This window comes from Bemisia tabaci, chromosome 7 (genome assembly GCF_918797505.1).
Source record: "Bemisia tabaci chromosome 7, PGI_BMITA_v3".
NCBI lineage: Eukaryota > Metazoa > Arthropoda > Insecta > Hemiptera > Aleyrodidae > Bemisia > Bemisia tabaci.
In genome coordinates, this window is record NC_092799.1 from 35,181,672 (window position 1) to 35,198,200 (window position 16,529).

The following is a 16,529-nucleotide window of genomic DNA, read 5'->3' on the forward strand; positions in this document are numbered from 1 at the left end:
CCAGTAGAGTCCGTGAAAGATACTGGGGTAATAACTGCCATAATACAAATCGTATCACGATCACTAACGTTCTGAGCACTTGGATAAGCGAGAAATAGGTACCTACGGCTGTTTCACAGAATTCTTTGATTCCTCAACGCATTAGAAACGCCTTCATTATGAAAAGATACTTCCTAGCGCGACCGCGAAGGCCGAATAGTTGTATCATTTAAAAACCTAATCGACAGTGCAGTTGCAATGTAGCAGTACGTAGATTGGTGGGTAATGTGGTTGCTTCACTTAATTTTTTTATGAAGAAGTCGACACACAAGTAACGTTTTCATTGAGAAAAGATATTTCCTAGCATGGCCTCAAAGGCCGATTAATTGAATCATTCAGCCCAAATCCCAATACATCATTAACCCAATCAGCAGCAGAGTGACAGCATGTGGATTAGCGAGAAATTCAAGTTGCTTGCTAACAGTCTAAAGACTTGATTGAGAGATTGCTACACCTCCTGCAATGAGGGAATATTTTTTTAAAAAATCCACCATTCATTTTTAAAAGAAATTCATGTTGGAATTGGGAAGTCAGCATGAATTTAATATTTTTTTTATTTTTGATAAGTTGTAATCAAATACTTCTTAAAACCGTGATACCCCCCCCCCCCCCTTGAATTTGTTTGATAAATTGCTAATAAAGTACTTCTTAGATCCGTGATAATCCCCCTTTAATGATGCCGTTTTTGAGTTGCCTTGGCAGAGATCAAGGTGGGAGCAGTTAGAGCCCATCGAGTATTGGTTAGTTGACAAGACAGCAGCAGTAATCCCAGTCAGCGGCAACAAGCGAGTTTAAGAGGTACAAGCACGCTTTTATTCTTCCTTCTCAGTTTTCAACACTACATTACTGTCTCCCGTCTTTGTTGCAATTGCTTTGCCAACTAACAAACCTGCACATTCCATGCTCAATAACTCAAAAAAAGCATCAGACAGGGATAAAAAAATTACTGGAATCTCGAAAGTTCTTGAATCATACCCAATTAAACATTTTGAAGACAAGGATGTTTCAATTCTTTGGGTGCAACATCCTTTGACCCAAGCACTTTCACCTTCCTAAGCAGCTTTTTTTCATAATTAAAGGCAGAAAATAATTAAAGTAAGTCCAGGCGTAGATACTTTAAAAAATTTAATAAATAGAAAAATACTGATAGTAACTAATATTAAGTATACACAAACATGTATTGGAGCATAGCATCTTTTCTTCCTTTTCATGGCACGAGAGGAAAATGCAAAGAAAAAACAGAGATGCTTACTATCGAATAAAAGTGGTTTACACAATCTGAATTCTAAAGACATTAATTAATTAAGAATAAGTACATTCAAGAAAAAAATTTGAACTCTGGTGTTCTGGAAGGCATGAAAAATCAGCACCATTTAACTACTGATTGCCACTCTAAGAAATGAAGGAATAATTTGATTGCAAAGGATCCTCCCTTAGAAATTAAATTATATCCTAATTATTGATGAATTTGTATTATTAATTACAAAACTTCACACTATAGAAGTTATTATGATAAAAATGCAGAGAGATACCTACAATAAATTCACTGAGGACATTTTTGAAAGAGAAGAACTCTGAAAATATGAAAAATTTTAAGAAAAAGTACGGTGAGAACCCGCCTAGTCAATTCATGATTTGGGGAGAAATTCAGCCATTCAAAATTTCTTTGGGCCTGGGTATAATCCCATTAAAATCTGCTTGGGCTATGACAAATTTTGTGAAAAATCAGGAAAAGTTCCCAGTTTATCCACAAGAAAAGAGAAACGATATTGGCATTTGCGAGATGAATCTTACGAAGTGAAGGTAATAATGAAAAGTTGTTCACTCTGACTCACAGCAAAAATTACAAAATCGAATTTTAAGCTCCATCACTTTCGACTTTACAACTAAATATTTCTCATTCCTCAAAAATGAACAGTGAGGAGGACAAAAATGAAGACAGTACATTCGTTTTAAATCCTTGGTTACAAAACACAATTTTACACTTCCTAGTGTACACGACAGAGATTTTCCTTGCACATCCTTAAAATTAATATTATTTTGATGATTATTCAAAATGCCTTAGCGCTTCTATTTAGAGTATTAAGTATAATTAGTATTCCAACCAGAGAACTTTTGAAACTTTGATTAAACACATTTACAGCAAATTAGCCTGAGAATTCTTACTCTCGAAATATGCAATGTAAGACGCTCAAATTCTGCTTGAAAAGAAGTAAATTAAATGATCAGTTTTTTTTTTTTTTCTTCTTCTTTTTTTTGGTGATCATGAGAAAAAGTGGCGAATCTGTGCGTGGATATGACAGTTTAACCATCTTATTCCTTCGGACCCGGCACAATCCAGAATCCGAAGGGATGATCAGTCTTCAATGTTGTCAAATTTTATCGGTTGGCTGTTCAATGAAAGGTACAGGAGCCGTTCATGATATGCAAAACAATAAATTTCAGATTTTTCAATCCCCCTTTCCCCTCGTAATGCTTTGGAGAATGTAGGTCTTGGTCCCGTCTTTATCCTAAAGGAACATGTGAAAACAAAAGGGCACAAAGCTCTCCTCAAACCTCCACCCCACCCTACGAGTGTTACGTATTTTGTGAACGGCTCCTGACAGTAAATTGCAGAAATAGTTCTAGAAAATATTCTCTTGGTGGGTACAATGATATGTGAGAGTACGTAGTACAAATGATTTTGTAAACATGTATCTTTGGTTACTAAAAGTTAGAGTTTCAACAGTTGAGACCTGAGAAAAAAAAAAACAGATTCAGCAAAATTAGATTATTTAGTTGCAGAGAATTTATGTCATTACTTTGATGGCATTCACTTACGCAAGGTAAGTTCATGATTTTGACAACGATACTAAGCATTCAGAATTGATTGGAGCAGTGATCAAACCACCTACTAGAGGTTCAGAGATTTCAAAGTTGTGATTATGATACAACAAATTTGTTTAAGAAATTTAGAAAACCAGCTTAAAAGCTGTTTCACATATTAATAATATAAAATCATAGTGATAACCAGAACTATTACAAAGAACAACAGCTTATGAGCAAAATTAATAACAAGTACATAGGGGATAAACAATTTAGAAAACATGAAAAACTTAAGCAGAATAAATAGCAACAAGTTCAATCTACATATAAGGTTTTACAGCATTGAAAATTGACTGTTTGAATGAGATGAAAAGCAATTACGAAATTCTCAAATAAATTGAGTCTATGATTAAGGAGTTTCAAAACGTTTTTCTACCTTCCAAGTTCAAAAAGTGAGTGAACAAATACGAATTTATACGTTCCGCACAATTGAAACGAATTGGCATACTTCGGTCATAATTCAAAAGGTTACTTGGGTATAACAGACGAGGATCGTTTTTACCAGTGGAAAAAAATACTATGTGATGCTACATAGGATTAGCAGTCTTTGATTTTCCTGAGCGGATCAAAGGTTGAGAGTCGAAAAGGTAGGAAGTCCCCATCGTGAAAAACATCACCAAAGATTTCCGAAAAATTGCAGAAGAATTATCTCTGAAGAAAATTGACAATACAAGCACATACAAATTTTTTTGAATACGTTCGAATATACAAAAACAATACTTACACCTATAAAAATAGAATAGTTGTTCGTACCTATAGGAAGTACAAATATTCACTTACAATTATGGAGAAAAAACAAAAACATTCAATGAATAGGAGAAAAATTAACACAATTGGGTACTTAAATACAAAGCCTACAAATTCCTGGGGCAGAAAAAACCGCGACACTGAGCTTTCAGTGCGTCAAGTCATTATGCGATTCATGAACTGATGTACTCATGTACTTGATCGGATTGCTTTTGGAACAGGTTGTTTGTTGAATTGAAAATGGAAATAACAGATAGGCACATTTTGGCAAATATATATTAGCAGTGGATGTGTTAAGTACAATGAACACTTCAAATCAGAGTAAAAAATGCAGTTACTTCTTTGAGATATTTGCCTACTCGAAGACATGCTCTGAGTGAGTAAAATGAACTATGTTAAAAGAGTTTTTGAATCACAGAAAATGTCCAAGAGAATCAATTGAAGGAAATGATAAAATATAAATTTCTTTTTCTTCTGTCTGAAATTTATGGACTCCTATAAAGCACTTAAACATGATAAGAATACCTACAAAGATACAAAATAACAATTTAAGTTAGAACACTTGGGGATGTGAAAAAGTAACAGGTGAAAAAGGCTATCTATTCTATTACTACATATAAAATTCAACAAAATAGTGCTGGGCCCAGAGAAAATGTAATTCCTGGAAAGGAAAATTCGAAATTTTTGTAGCACCGGTTTTCATCAGTAATGCACAAATAAGCCTTGAAATTCAACTAAAATTAAAGACAAGGAAAATTACAATATCGATTGCATAACCAGTGTCATAAGTTCAGAAATTTTTGATCATATCAATAACAAATAAGATTTCTCGAGGAAGTGAGAGAATTACAGATATTTACAGAGTTTTCCTTTCTGGAGGAGTCATGGAGCGTAGAGCTTTGAAAATCTTTCACTAAACACTAATCTAACCATAATGGGTCTGCTGCTTGCGAAAGGTACAGCAGATTGAATCGAATTTATGCAAGTGAAATTGCACAAAAAAAAGTTGGAAATCCACTCCTTAGTGTGCAATCTGCGTGTTTTGTAGATACTTTTTCAAGTTTTTGCTGGCTGTTTTTTTTTAGTTACTGGCAACCAAAATTGCAAAGACGGTGAGGTCACAAAACCTAATACGAAGAAACAAACAAAACAGCAAACTTTTTTATAGGTATGTTTTTTAGTCGTTCCCAAGTGTTTATTTCCTTTTAACTTCTGTTTTTGCAGAGTAAAAAGCTTTGAATCAATTATTGAAACCTGAAAGAAAATTTGTAACTGTTCCGAAGATTGTGAGTGTACTTGGATTGCGTTTTCACAAGTCTCTCTCTGGGCAACCCTGATTGCTGGCCCCTAAGGAAATCTGCCCCCAGTCACAGGAAATTTGAAAACGTGTGCTACAAACTACGCAGATGGCATGGTAAGGTGTGGATTTCAGACTTTTTTCAAGTGTCCAACATGACTTTCGTGCGATTTTACCTGTAGAAAGTCTCTTTACTTGGCTGTATCTTTAGCATGTAACAGACCCATTTATCCATCAAATGATGCTGGAAAACTGTGAAATGACCCAAATTCCGATTAAAAATGCAAGGAAAGCTGTGAAAAGACCAAAATGCCAATTAAAAATGCACAGGAAACTGTGAATTGATCAAAATGCTCATTGATAAAGCACTTGTCTACGCCTCTTTTAAAAGAGGTGTCTACAAAAAGCACACTGGTATGATTGAATTGAGTTCGTTAGGAAAATTTGGAGTGAGGAATAATTGTTTTCTTGTCTACTGCTAACATTCTAGGATTCAAATCACTGGTTTCAATAATATCAAAAGTTTAAAAAAATAAAAGAAAAGGCTTTTCTCTTAATTTTACTAAGTCTTACTGAATCAGTTCCTGAGTGGGGGTGCCATAGAAGGCTATCTTAAATATAAAAGGACGAATTTTATCAGGCGGTAAAAGTGTTAACAAATGTGTAGTTGACTATAACTACGATAAGTAATGAGACGAAAGAACATGGTAATAGTAACAATATTTCAATAGTAATAAAAATAAAAATAAAAAATTGAAAAAATATCTACAATTACGTCTGTTTGAAGTTCATTGTCAGTCGACTGAGAGATTTCAATCCCTCGTTTATTAACCTCTCTTCCTCCGGATCGTCAGTTTGAACACTTAATGATCGGTAGAGCCATCCCAAAAATTCTGCTTTGAGCGGTAAATTATTGTGCAAATGATGATACTGAAACAATTTTTTTGAAAAAATTAGAGAAAATCATTTATAATAGATTTGAACATAGAAAACATTGAACAACTGGATGACAGCTTTACAAGACCAAAAACAAGGACTTTCATAGTTTTACTGGAAACTTTTGAAGGCCTGAGCAAGTTGCTCATGGCATATGATAAGGGATCTCTTGGTCCTATTCTGTCACTAAAAAAGTAAATAGAAAATGAGATTAGAACTGAGAGGAAAAGGTGCTCCATTTATCAACTCAAAAATTAGCATATAACTAGCTGAAATTGTTGGTTCAAGAGTTCTTTTCCAAGTTTGGTTGTGCTCAATGTCAAGGATATTCCATTGTAGTATGCTAGAGTTAGATATCACAGAGGATTAGTTGTAAGTTTTTTAGTAACAGGGCAACTGAGGCAAAAATGTCGCCTGTGACTAACATCATTTAAGGTAACATGTAAGTATGATAAAAGGAGATATGCAGGTATGCGCGTCCCACTGGAATATGGTGACACTTAATATTTCCTGGTCAGCTGATGATCAGGTGGCTGTGGTGCAGGACAAAGAGGGTGCCGAGTACATGACTTGAAAATCAGTGGGAGAATATTGAAAATAGGGTCTGAACGGCAGAGTCTCACAAACGGAAAAAAGTGCTGAGGTTTAGCAGTTGAGAGAGAATTAAATTAATCTCAAGGACAACAGATATGGACTCTCGGCAGAGGTTGGTAGGAATTTGGCGAAAAGAACATGTTTGTTACGAAAAAATGCAAGAGATAATAAGAATTGAGAATGATACTGTGCACAATAACAAAACCAAGCAATTAGTCTGGTATGGACATGGCAGATGGTTAGTTTCCCAAACAAATGTTCGGTTAGGTCCCTCTCAAAGGAGGGCAGACATCCAGTTAAAGGTTGGCAGCGAGAAGTGAAAGGATCAGAGAGTGTCATTTACCTGAGGATCTATGAGAAAATAGATTTCATTCAAGATTGAAAGCAGTAGAGCGCTCTAGTGTGCGGATTCATCAACTAGAATAAATGGACATTTCCTTTCAAATCAAACTGAGACTGGATAATACCGCAATACGATGTACCGAAGCCTGACGGAGGTCTCACTTTTGAAAGTCAATCAAATAATGACCCTCAGCGATGATTTATGATTGATACCCCTGTCCTTTCAAGAGATTTTAAGACTAGCTAAAAAGTACAATGTTTGTAATTCTCACCGTTTCTTTTATTATTTCAACATTACTGTCCTTCGGCATGGACATTTTCCGTTTACGAGGATTCTGAGCCTTCCGAATTAAAATTTTTCCGCTCTCCTTTGCCGCTTCTTCTTTTTCCATGTCACGGCCTGGAGCTGAGCTGATACGCACTTCCAAACTGCACGTTCCTAGGGGTGTCATCCTGAGAAACAGAATATTTCAAGCATCAGAATTTAAGCGAATTTATTCGTTGGAAAAAAAAAATATTCCAAAGAAAAAATACTGTTGCCTGGTTGTGTGAATCATATCAAAATTGAGCATTAATGGGCTAGTTGCATGCAGCTGGGATTTCAGATTTGATGACTGTTTCTGGCAGAACTTTTCGCGAAAAAACCGTTTTTCGCATGTGCAGGTTCCGAAATTGAGTCGAAAGCTTCGTAAAGGCTCGATAAAAAGTTGCAAAATCGCAGTAAGAAATAAACGATTTCAATTGGCTGTGATGTCAGTTGGTATACAAGGCCCCGCCCACCGCCATCATCCCTTTCTCGACCGTGTGTTTACCGAGCCGAAGTATGATATGATGAGCTATTTAAAGTGTCTAAATTATCTTTTTTCCTCGGGAAATACTGTCGGAAATCATGCCGGAAGGTGTTCAGAACCGTATCTTGGTCATAAACTCAAACACAGCGCTAGTTGAGATTAGAAAAGTGATAAGAATAAGTCTATGTTATGGTGTTGTTGCGATTTTTGGTCACCAGCGCCACCAGCGCCTGGTGAGCCCACCTCCAGCTGAACACTGCTGAAGCAGTCCGGGCAAACCCAAATCCGACGGACCGCACGGCTCCTAGCAGCGGCAGAAGATACGCGAAAAGCTCTATTTCAACTCCCTTTTCCACTAAGAAATCATGATGGAGAACTTTCAAAATTGTTTTGAAATTAATAATCAAATCCTAAAAATCTCATAGACGCAAAGAAATCAAGTCTTGACAAAAAAAATCGATTTTTCGCAAATTTTTGAAAAGACCATATTTACAGGTATTTGACATAGGGCGAACCTTGGTGTGCACCATGAGATGTCACTAAGACTCAGTTTCGAAGCGTGGGAAAAGACCCGTTTCAAATGGCTTTTGACTTGGAGGAGCTTTTTCTCCAAGTTCCGGTGACTGGAAATTTTTTAAAAAATACCTCAATACTCAGTAGACCTCAAACTTTTAGAAATTGAATTAAAAAAATTCTATGCAACTACCTCATTGGACTACATTTTGGAGTTAGGAATTAAAATTTCTGACTTGTCTGTAAAAACACTTATGTGCATGGGGAAACTAATGGCATAATGGCGCGTACTAAACTGAGCCAGAAGCTGTAGATCTTAATTGCAAAATGTCTAATTGGTCTTTTCCATAGATTGCTTTAGTGTTGCAGTAATATCACATGTTAGTGGTTTAGTTTATAGCCATCACATTTTGCAATATTATTAGTGCTATTTTCTGGCCAGAAGGGCGCACATGCGCAAAACCCTGGCAAGGACTGTATTATAAATGAGGACGTTTTTACACTGAACAGGATAGTATTTGGATGAAATTAAAAGGGAGACTTTAGCCTCAAGCGTAATATTAGATTTAGAAAAAATGGAACTGACCTCTCGTCTTCCAGCGTAAATAGGATATGAATTGGTCGTCTATTTATACCTCCTTCTTTACAAGAGGTTTTGCAAACAAACTTGTATTTAATGGACACTTTCATTGCTTTGTAGTGTTGCAAAGGCAACAAGACGCTGCACCTGTCGTCTATTTCTTGATACAGTGGGTTCCCACTTTCACAACGGAGGACATGAGGTGCCTTGGGATCTGGAAAAAAAAAATTCAAGTAAGTCAAGCATAAAAAGGACTCCGTACAAAATAAAACCAAAACTTAAAGATTTATAATTAGATCTCAAGAGCATTCCCTGAAATTTTATAGTAGGAAAAAGAATAGAAAAGACACTGAGCTGTTTTAAAGATCCATCCAAGTTTCATCATCTTTCCATGACTTTTCGATGTTTCCCATTCAAAGGGGTCTAGTGGACATGGCACATTTTGTTAGAAAGTAGAAAAATTTACATTGTTGTTTCCTAACTTAGACACAATTGAATCAATAGACTAGCAACTAGGAACTGTACTGGGTCGATCAGAAGTCACCAGTTTGCATCTCCTACAAAAATCATTTGAAATTTGGCTCATATCACATTGATAAGGTCATCGTAAAATTTGCTAGTATTGCGAATATCTCCGCAAACCATGACTAAAGGCAAAAAACTTTTGGTCAAGGAAAATTTTCGAACTTTTAGGATCGTGGCACACTTTCAAAGACGTGAGCAAATACTATCAAGCACTAACTAAGCCGCTTTTCTTTTTAAATTTTCAATATAGTACTTTCTTTCCAGTGTTTTAAAATAAAAAGGGCGGATCAACTCAGACTTTTTTTTTTCTTGGATTCTAATGGACAAAAAATAAACAACAAATGGGATAAAACTCATGTTTATGAAGATACAGCCCTAAACACCACGGTTCAATGAAACTTTCAGGCATGTAAGGGATAAAGAAGTATGCATAAGTTGAAAAATCTGAACATCAATCCTCGACGAGTTACAGCCCTCTGAGCAAAACTTTCAACTGTTTTGACAAGTGGAGAAAGGCGTAAGTTGAATATGATAATCTGCAGCGCTCCAAACGGCCCTTTTTGTTATTCTTGGAAACAAGTCTGAATACCTGATTTAAAATTTTGTTAGTTTTAGGATCCTCTTATATTCAACAAAATGTGACTCCTACACTGAAAATTTCATCAATTTTGAAGTATCTGGAAGCCATCAGCCACAAATGTAGTTACAATTGTGAGCAAATCAACCTCCTAGCCATGAAACTATCTACCAAAGTGTTTTCATTCAAGTCCTGTTGCTGTACCTTGGGCTGTGCAGCGTAATAGTGGGCTTGTAAAAGCAAAACTTTAAACATCGGTGATTTTGAACAATTTTAATTTGTGGTTAAATGCTTTGAGATATGTCAAAACAGATGAACTTTTGAACCACTAGACACTGCAATCAGTCCTCCATGAGAGTGCAAGAAGAGATATTCCTTTAACTTATCTTTCCTCTAGTGGAAAGTAAATTAGACCTAGGTTATGAAAATTGAAGATGGTTCAGTTACAGCATTACGGAAGAGCGTACACTGAGCCCCCCTGCGATTACCATTACTGATATGAGAAAATTGGCAAGATTGCTACTATCCACCAACCTTTGTCATCAAACTGATGACCTGCACACCGCCGCACAGGCTCTTTGATGTGTTCGCTTTCGGAGAATGTTGGTTGAGCCCTTATATAATAAGGGCTCCCAGGATGATTATCTATGAACGAGAAGTTGACTGTCAGTACCTTGTCTGGTACTACAAACATTTTGTTTAACATCTTGGAATACTGAAATCAGAGAAGGAACAAATTGTAAAAAAATCTAAGTAAACAAAAATTTCTACACTCAATCATTTTGACCAGTATTCATCAAATAGTGCTTTCAAGTTAGTTTCCATGAGCAACCCTTGGAAATGTTCCCTCGCAAAGAAAATCCAAATAATTCTACAAATGTATGTATTTGTGCCTGTTGCATCAGAAAGAGAAAAAATACTCTAAAGCCAGTAAAAATGTTCCCAGTTTCAATTTTGGTTCAGACTGGAACTTTAACTTTAAACCTCAGCCTCACGAGCCTAATGTAGTACTACAGGGGCATTTTAGTGTTGGACTCGGACCCAGTCAGACGAGAGAGATAAGGTCAAATACAATATTCCTCCAATAAATTAGCTTTGGAAAATGTTTAGGCTTCCCCCACATTTTACATGAAATTTTAATGCAGAAACATATTTTAAAGTCTTTATGATCTAGGAGATTGTTTTACCAGAAGTTAAAAAACAGAGGGGGCCCACTAAAAAAATTCTGATCCGGGTTCAATCTTTGAAAAAAAACTAAACTCATCCCAAAGAACTCTTGAGGTCACATTTCAAGGACCTGTTGGGCCTATTAAATAAATCCTATCACTGGGTAAAACTGGAGTGTAATGAGTGAGTAAAAAATATGTTTAAAGAAACATCTTAACATATCAAAATGACAATAATTCTACGGCTGATTAACAAAACCTCAACATGATATTCTCTTGTGAAACTTATGTTGGAAGAATATTGGAAGAAACTTTTAAATATTACTTGTGCTTCTACACACATTTTAGGTGGAAACTTTCTAATATTTCTGACATAAAGAACAAGTAAACAGAAATGTACTGAGTTGCATTTGACTTCAATTAATGGTGGATATTCTTCTGTCAAAACTTCTGAATCCAAAGAAAATATGTTCGACATGAAATTAGTCAAAAAACTTTGTCCTTACTATTGAGTCTTGTAGAGAAAGAAAACTTCAAGTACTTCCCTTCCTTGGTTCAAACTTAACCGTGTATCAGTCAAAACCTCGGTATGTTCCTGTTTCAAAAATAGCAGAAGGCCCCATATCTTCTTTTCTGAGTAGATGAGAGAATAAGAAGAAAGGGGTGCTCCCAACCTCCCCATAAGTATATTACTAAGCCTTCGGCAAGCCTTGCTCTCAGAGAGCTGCTTTACAACACTGAAAGACCTGGGTTGCAATATGAAAATATGAGGACAAGAATAGATCGTTTATAAATTACTACCCGCCGATAGCAGAAAATGATGAAAATCTCTCGGGGATCTCTGGAAATGACTAAGACACAAACTGAAATCAGTGTGGTCAAAGATTTTGAAGTATGGATGTTAATTTACAGACTGAACTTACTTTCTGGTTCACTGTCGTACATTCTTTAGGGTCAACCCAACACTGAAAATCCACCTCTGTCTTGATACGATTTATGTAAGATTTGCGTGAGTTGAATGTCATGCCATCAGAAGAATGAGAATTGTATTGGATCATCTGCATATTGCCATTTGACTGAGGGTGATAAGTCATGTTGTCGTTAGAGTTAGAATCAAACGCTGAATGGATGGATTGTGTCTGAAACAAAATTAGGGACAATGAAAATAAGAAAAACAGAATAGATCTTTGTTTCACAGATTATGTTTTCTTTGCAGAGGACCATTTTCATGAGGCAACCTTGTCATCTTCAAAAGATACAGAGGGCACAGAAAAAATATTCCCTCCAAACTCGCCTGGAATCCTCACGATGGCATTTCTGACGAAATCTCATGTTTAGAGACTTCTGGAGGGGTATTGACTGCCTGAACATTGATCAAGACAATTACATGCTTTCCATTTGCAAAAGATTAAAATACTTTCCCTCAGTAGTGGTCTAGTAATATCAGAGATCTTTAGGAGGAACAACTTGTTTTGGATCCTTTTGAATCTGCTGCAGTCCACGCCATGAAAACTGGTGGCTAAGAGGAAGAGAGTCAAATACCTGGTTTAAACTGCTGTCTAAAAGTTCTTTCAAATAACTCTAGCATGAAAAGCCAAGACTAACTGTAAACCTAATAGACAAAAGAACCGATCACTCCCCAGGGATCGAAAATATCCTAGATCACACAATGGACCACTAGACAAGGTACAAAATTAAACATTCTGATACATGTTTCTTAACCAAAATTTCACGAAAAACACAATTCGCTCAACGAAGATTACTGAAATTAACTCTTAACCAAGATATTAAATGTTTCTTGGCGCGTGGATTCAAACCTCCCGCTCATGGAAACCGAAGGTCTACATACGTCAGATCGCAAACCAAACGTTACCAAGGCAGTCTCTGTGATACGAAAATATGGCAACCTCAATCTAGACGCTTTGGCTCAGCTAAAGTAAATTGTTTACACTAGACGCTTTGGCTCAGCTAAAGTAAATTGTTTACACTTGGAACAATAAAGGGTGGGGAATGAACAATGTTTGATTGAGAAGCCTGCCAAAACCGTTGTAGTGCGACGAATGTAAAATTGAAAAAACATTAATATCTTAGTTAGGAATTCATTTCAGTAATTTTTGATGCAAAAATCGTGTTCTACTTGAAATTCTGGTAAAGAAATATGTATCAGAATGATCAAATTCGTATCTTGTCTAGTGGTCCATTCTGCGGTTGTCGTTTGGGTGAAAAGTCCTCGGATCCGTTCTTTTTTTTCCTTCCGAATAGTGCAAGAATCACACTTAATTCTTTAAACTTAAAAATTGTGGAAGCCTTTCACAGTTGAAACTTTTTTACTCAACTATCATCTTCTGGTCCGCAGACGCCCCAGCCTACTAAGGGCTATTAAAAGGGAAAAATTGGTTTTGAATGTAGGTACTTATTCAATTACAAAATGTGTAAAAAGTCAAACCTGTTCATGATCTTACTTTATAATCAAAATGAAGTACATCTCAAACCTGACTGTACAGAGAAAAAAAAGGAAAAATCAGATAGGTCCTTTGACTTACGCTATCATTCACCAGAAGACCATGCTGCATCTGCCACTCAAGTTCCATTGTTGATAGCCAGCTTTAAACAATCTTTAGCAATCTGAAACAAATATTCAAGATATGACAACTTAGAAAATAACTGACAAGAAAAAAAAAAAAAAAAAAAAAAAAAGGATTGAACCTTCAAGCATATTAATTGTTCAATAAACGTCTTTCAGCTATCAATGAACCATTTTACCTACAAAATACACTTCGACGGCGTAAATCCCTAAGTCACATATCTCGTTTGCTGTGTCTGGAAATCTCCACCTCTATGTTATTTTTTTAAAAGAGAACAAATTTACATCATTCCCTGAAGTTTATGCGGAATTTTCTTCGCACAGAGAAGAAAAATCACGGCAATTTTAAAGAATTTTCATTGAGTAGTTTTCCATTTAAAAATTAAAGTAAGTATGGCAAGAAGTCTGCAACGTTGCAAACCGAATTATGTGATTGCTGACTTACACCGTCGAATTAAAGAATAAAACACATTAGAGACTCATGTTGTGGATTTGAAGGGTTTGTCTGGGTAATACTATCGATCCTACTTATACTACTTATCCTTTCACACCCAATTAATTATATTGGAATCATTTAAGATAGATATAGACTTAAAAAACTGTCAATCCCATCCCCATGAAAGGACCTAATTCAAATGTTTTCTCTCAAACATGTCACACAGGAACAAGACATTATTTAGATTTCAGTGAAATGTTTGAACTGTCTAAGCTCTTGTGGAGTGGTCGTAGAATGATTTGATATGAACCCTAACCTCAAACATAATTAGAGAATAAAAATCGCTAAACTGGAGCAAAGCCTCTTGACCTGGTTCCGTACATTTCCTCTGTTGCGCAAATAAAAAAAATTCTTGGGGTTAGATTGAATCTTTCTTAGATTTGAAGTGAAGTTCTGATTTTCATCAAAACTTGTGAGATGGGTGACGCTGGTTACCTAGAGCCTTATGAGAGCTGGAGATGCCTGAACATTGATGTTAAAAAACTACGTACACAATATATTTACCCTATAAAAAAAGATACATGGAATAGAAACTTAAGTTGGATGCCTTTGCCAACTAACGGACAAAATAATTTCTGTTTTGACATCAAATTAGAAAACTACTAGTGCCTGAGTCAAGGGGATAGAATCTTCCCTCGTACTCGAAGAGTCAACCATGATAATGGCATATAAAAGTGACGTGGCATCTACTAGACATGCTGACTTTTAATCGGTTTTACAAAAAATCAATCCCTTATCAATGAGCAAAATGGAAAACTCAGTCCTTCTCTAGCAAAAATTTACGAGACATATTTAAATTATCTCCGCAGATGAACTGAAGTTTAGGACAAGCTCAAAAGTTACCATATACATAATACTAGGTAAGACCGAGAGTAGCATTTAAGGAAGGATTGAATTCATCTTCCATTATCCAAATCAAGAGAAGCGCACTGAAAACAATCCTGAGAAACATGGAAACAACCTGCGCGTTCAACCCAAAATTAGTTCAATTTTGCAGCGGCAGCATTTCAAATCTTTAGATCCATAGAGCAGATGGCATAAGAAATCTTAAACCTGATTTGAATGCAAATTGAAGTGGAAAGCGCTTTTCTAAGCAAATGGCCCATAAGATGTGCAAGAAGTCAGGGTTTCTGTGAATGAACACATTACAGTTCCTAAGTCGATCAAAATTTAAATAAGCCTCGGAAGAAATCAGAAGTTCTTAAGGCTATCTTCCCTAAATGCATGTTAAATCTGTAATCCCTAATTTGAGAGAGAGATACTTCCTCATTGAAAGTGCTCATGTACATGAGACTAATGGATTCAATGGCAAAGTTGAAGATGCTAGAGACTGAGTGGTCAAAGTTTCGGAGCATCTAAGTCTAGAGCAAGACTTGCATGCGGTAGAGATGATGGAAGGCTAGATTGGTTTTCTTCCAAAATAACGCTCTCACTGACAAGTAAGAAATGATTCAAATTGGAAACAGAAGGCTCTAAGCGTGTAATTACAGAGATGCAATTGAAGAGGTCGAGACAAAGGGGCCAAGAAGGTGCGAAAGAGAATGCTGCAAAGTACTAGCGACTCTTCATGACATTCTGAAAGAGATTGCACTTCAGAGACAAGGTTGTCCACCCCTACCTTTAAAAAAACGTGATCTTATCATGAACTGTGACTAGATATCAATCCATGAACTGGTCCTGGTGAGTAAAGAGTGGAAAGGCCTAAAATTCAGCAAGGCTGATGCAACTGCTGAAGAGAAATCTTCAGGAGGATACTTACTTACCGAGAGATAGATGATGGTAGAGTACGTTCAATCGATGAAAAATTTAGAGGAACGAGAGACTTAGCGCTTGCTTCGCGAAAGACACTTCTGACAGGTTTGGACGAAGACGAAAACGAAGTCACATGGATTTACGACCACAAATAAGCAAGCATGTGCATGTACCGGATTGAAAATGCTGAATATGGAGTTTACGTTGTTGTTGTTTGTTTACGAGCGGCAAACGACAATCGACGTTTTCGAGGAGGTTATCGAACTGGTGTACGGTAGCGCCAAGTGGCCAGGATTGGCACTATCTTGGACTGTAACAAAAATTGCAGCAAAATCAATTGAAGGCACTTTGGCAGAAGAGGCAGAAGGTCACCGTTTACCAAGTATAACTCCATTCCACGGGGATGAGGAATGGAACCTCAGCGAGACAGAAGTTCAAATTTTAGACTTTGCCATCACGACTTAAAATAGAAATGTTTCACGATATTTTAGATAAAACAGGTGCCAATTAGAGAGGGCGCTTTATTTTTTTGTGGGGGGGGGGGATTTTGTACAGTTTATTTTCCATTTTTTTTAATTTTACTCCATAGGAAATTGTCACCTCCCCCCCCCCTCAGGAGCCCCCCACTCCCCCCCCCCCCCGGTCTCAGGAGAGAAGGCGCTTCTCCTGCTTAAAAACGCCCAAAAATGTAAAGTTGTACCAGAGTAATAATAACGACTTGCAGT

The 16,529-nt window shown here is 36.5% G+C and overlaps 1 protein-coding gene across 3 annotated transcripts; it reads right to left on the reverse strand.

The window, feature by feature from the left end:
• Window positions 1–1,147: 1,147 nt before the first annotated feature.
• LOC109032126 (cellular tumor antigen p53) lies at window positions 1,148–16,021 on the reverse strand. 3 transcript variants are annotated; one of them, XM_072302089.1, is made up of 7 exons: window positions 15,816–16,021; window positions 13,516–13,597; window positions 11,896–12,111; window positions 10,341–10,521; window positions 8,711–8,918; window positions 7,093–7,273; window positions 1,148–5,878 (listed from the first exon to the last, which is right to left on the reverse strand). In XM_072302089.1, exons 2-7 carry the CDS (start codon window positions 13,561–13,563, stop codon window positions 5,720–5,722), a joined length of 993 nt encoding a protein of 330 aa, XP_072158190.1. In that variant the 5' UTR covers window positions 13,564–13,597; window positions 15,816–16,021; the 3' UTR covers window positions 1,148–5,719. The 3 variants fall into 3 exon arrangements, with proteins under 3 accessions (XP_072158190.1, XP_018899639.2, XP_072158191.1); XM_019044094.2 differs by having other exon boundaries at window positions 15,812–16,021; XM_072302090.1 differs by lacking the exon at window positions 15,816–16,021 and adding an exon at window positions 15,671–15,782.
• Between the last annotated feature and the right edge of the window lie 508 nt (window positions 16,022–16,529).

Excerpts from the sequence above, each read along its gene's own strand:
- LOC109032126 (XM_072302089.1), bottom strand. The coding sequence starts at position 13,563 with ATGGAACTTGAGTGGCAGATGCAGCATGGTCTTCTGGTGAATGATAGC. Across the intron at positions 8,919-10,340 it reads TCATCAGTTTGATGACAAAG|ATCCCAAGGCACCTCATGTC; the intron begins GTTGGTGGATAG and ends TTTTTTTTCCAG. Across the intron at positions 5,879-7,092 it reads TTGAAATAATAAAAGAAACG|TATCATCATTTGCACAATAA; the intron begins GTGAGAATTACA and ends AAATTGTTTCAG.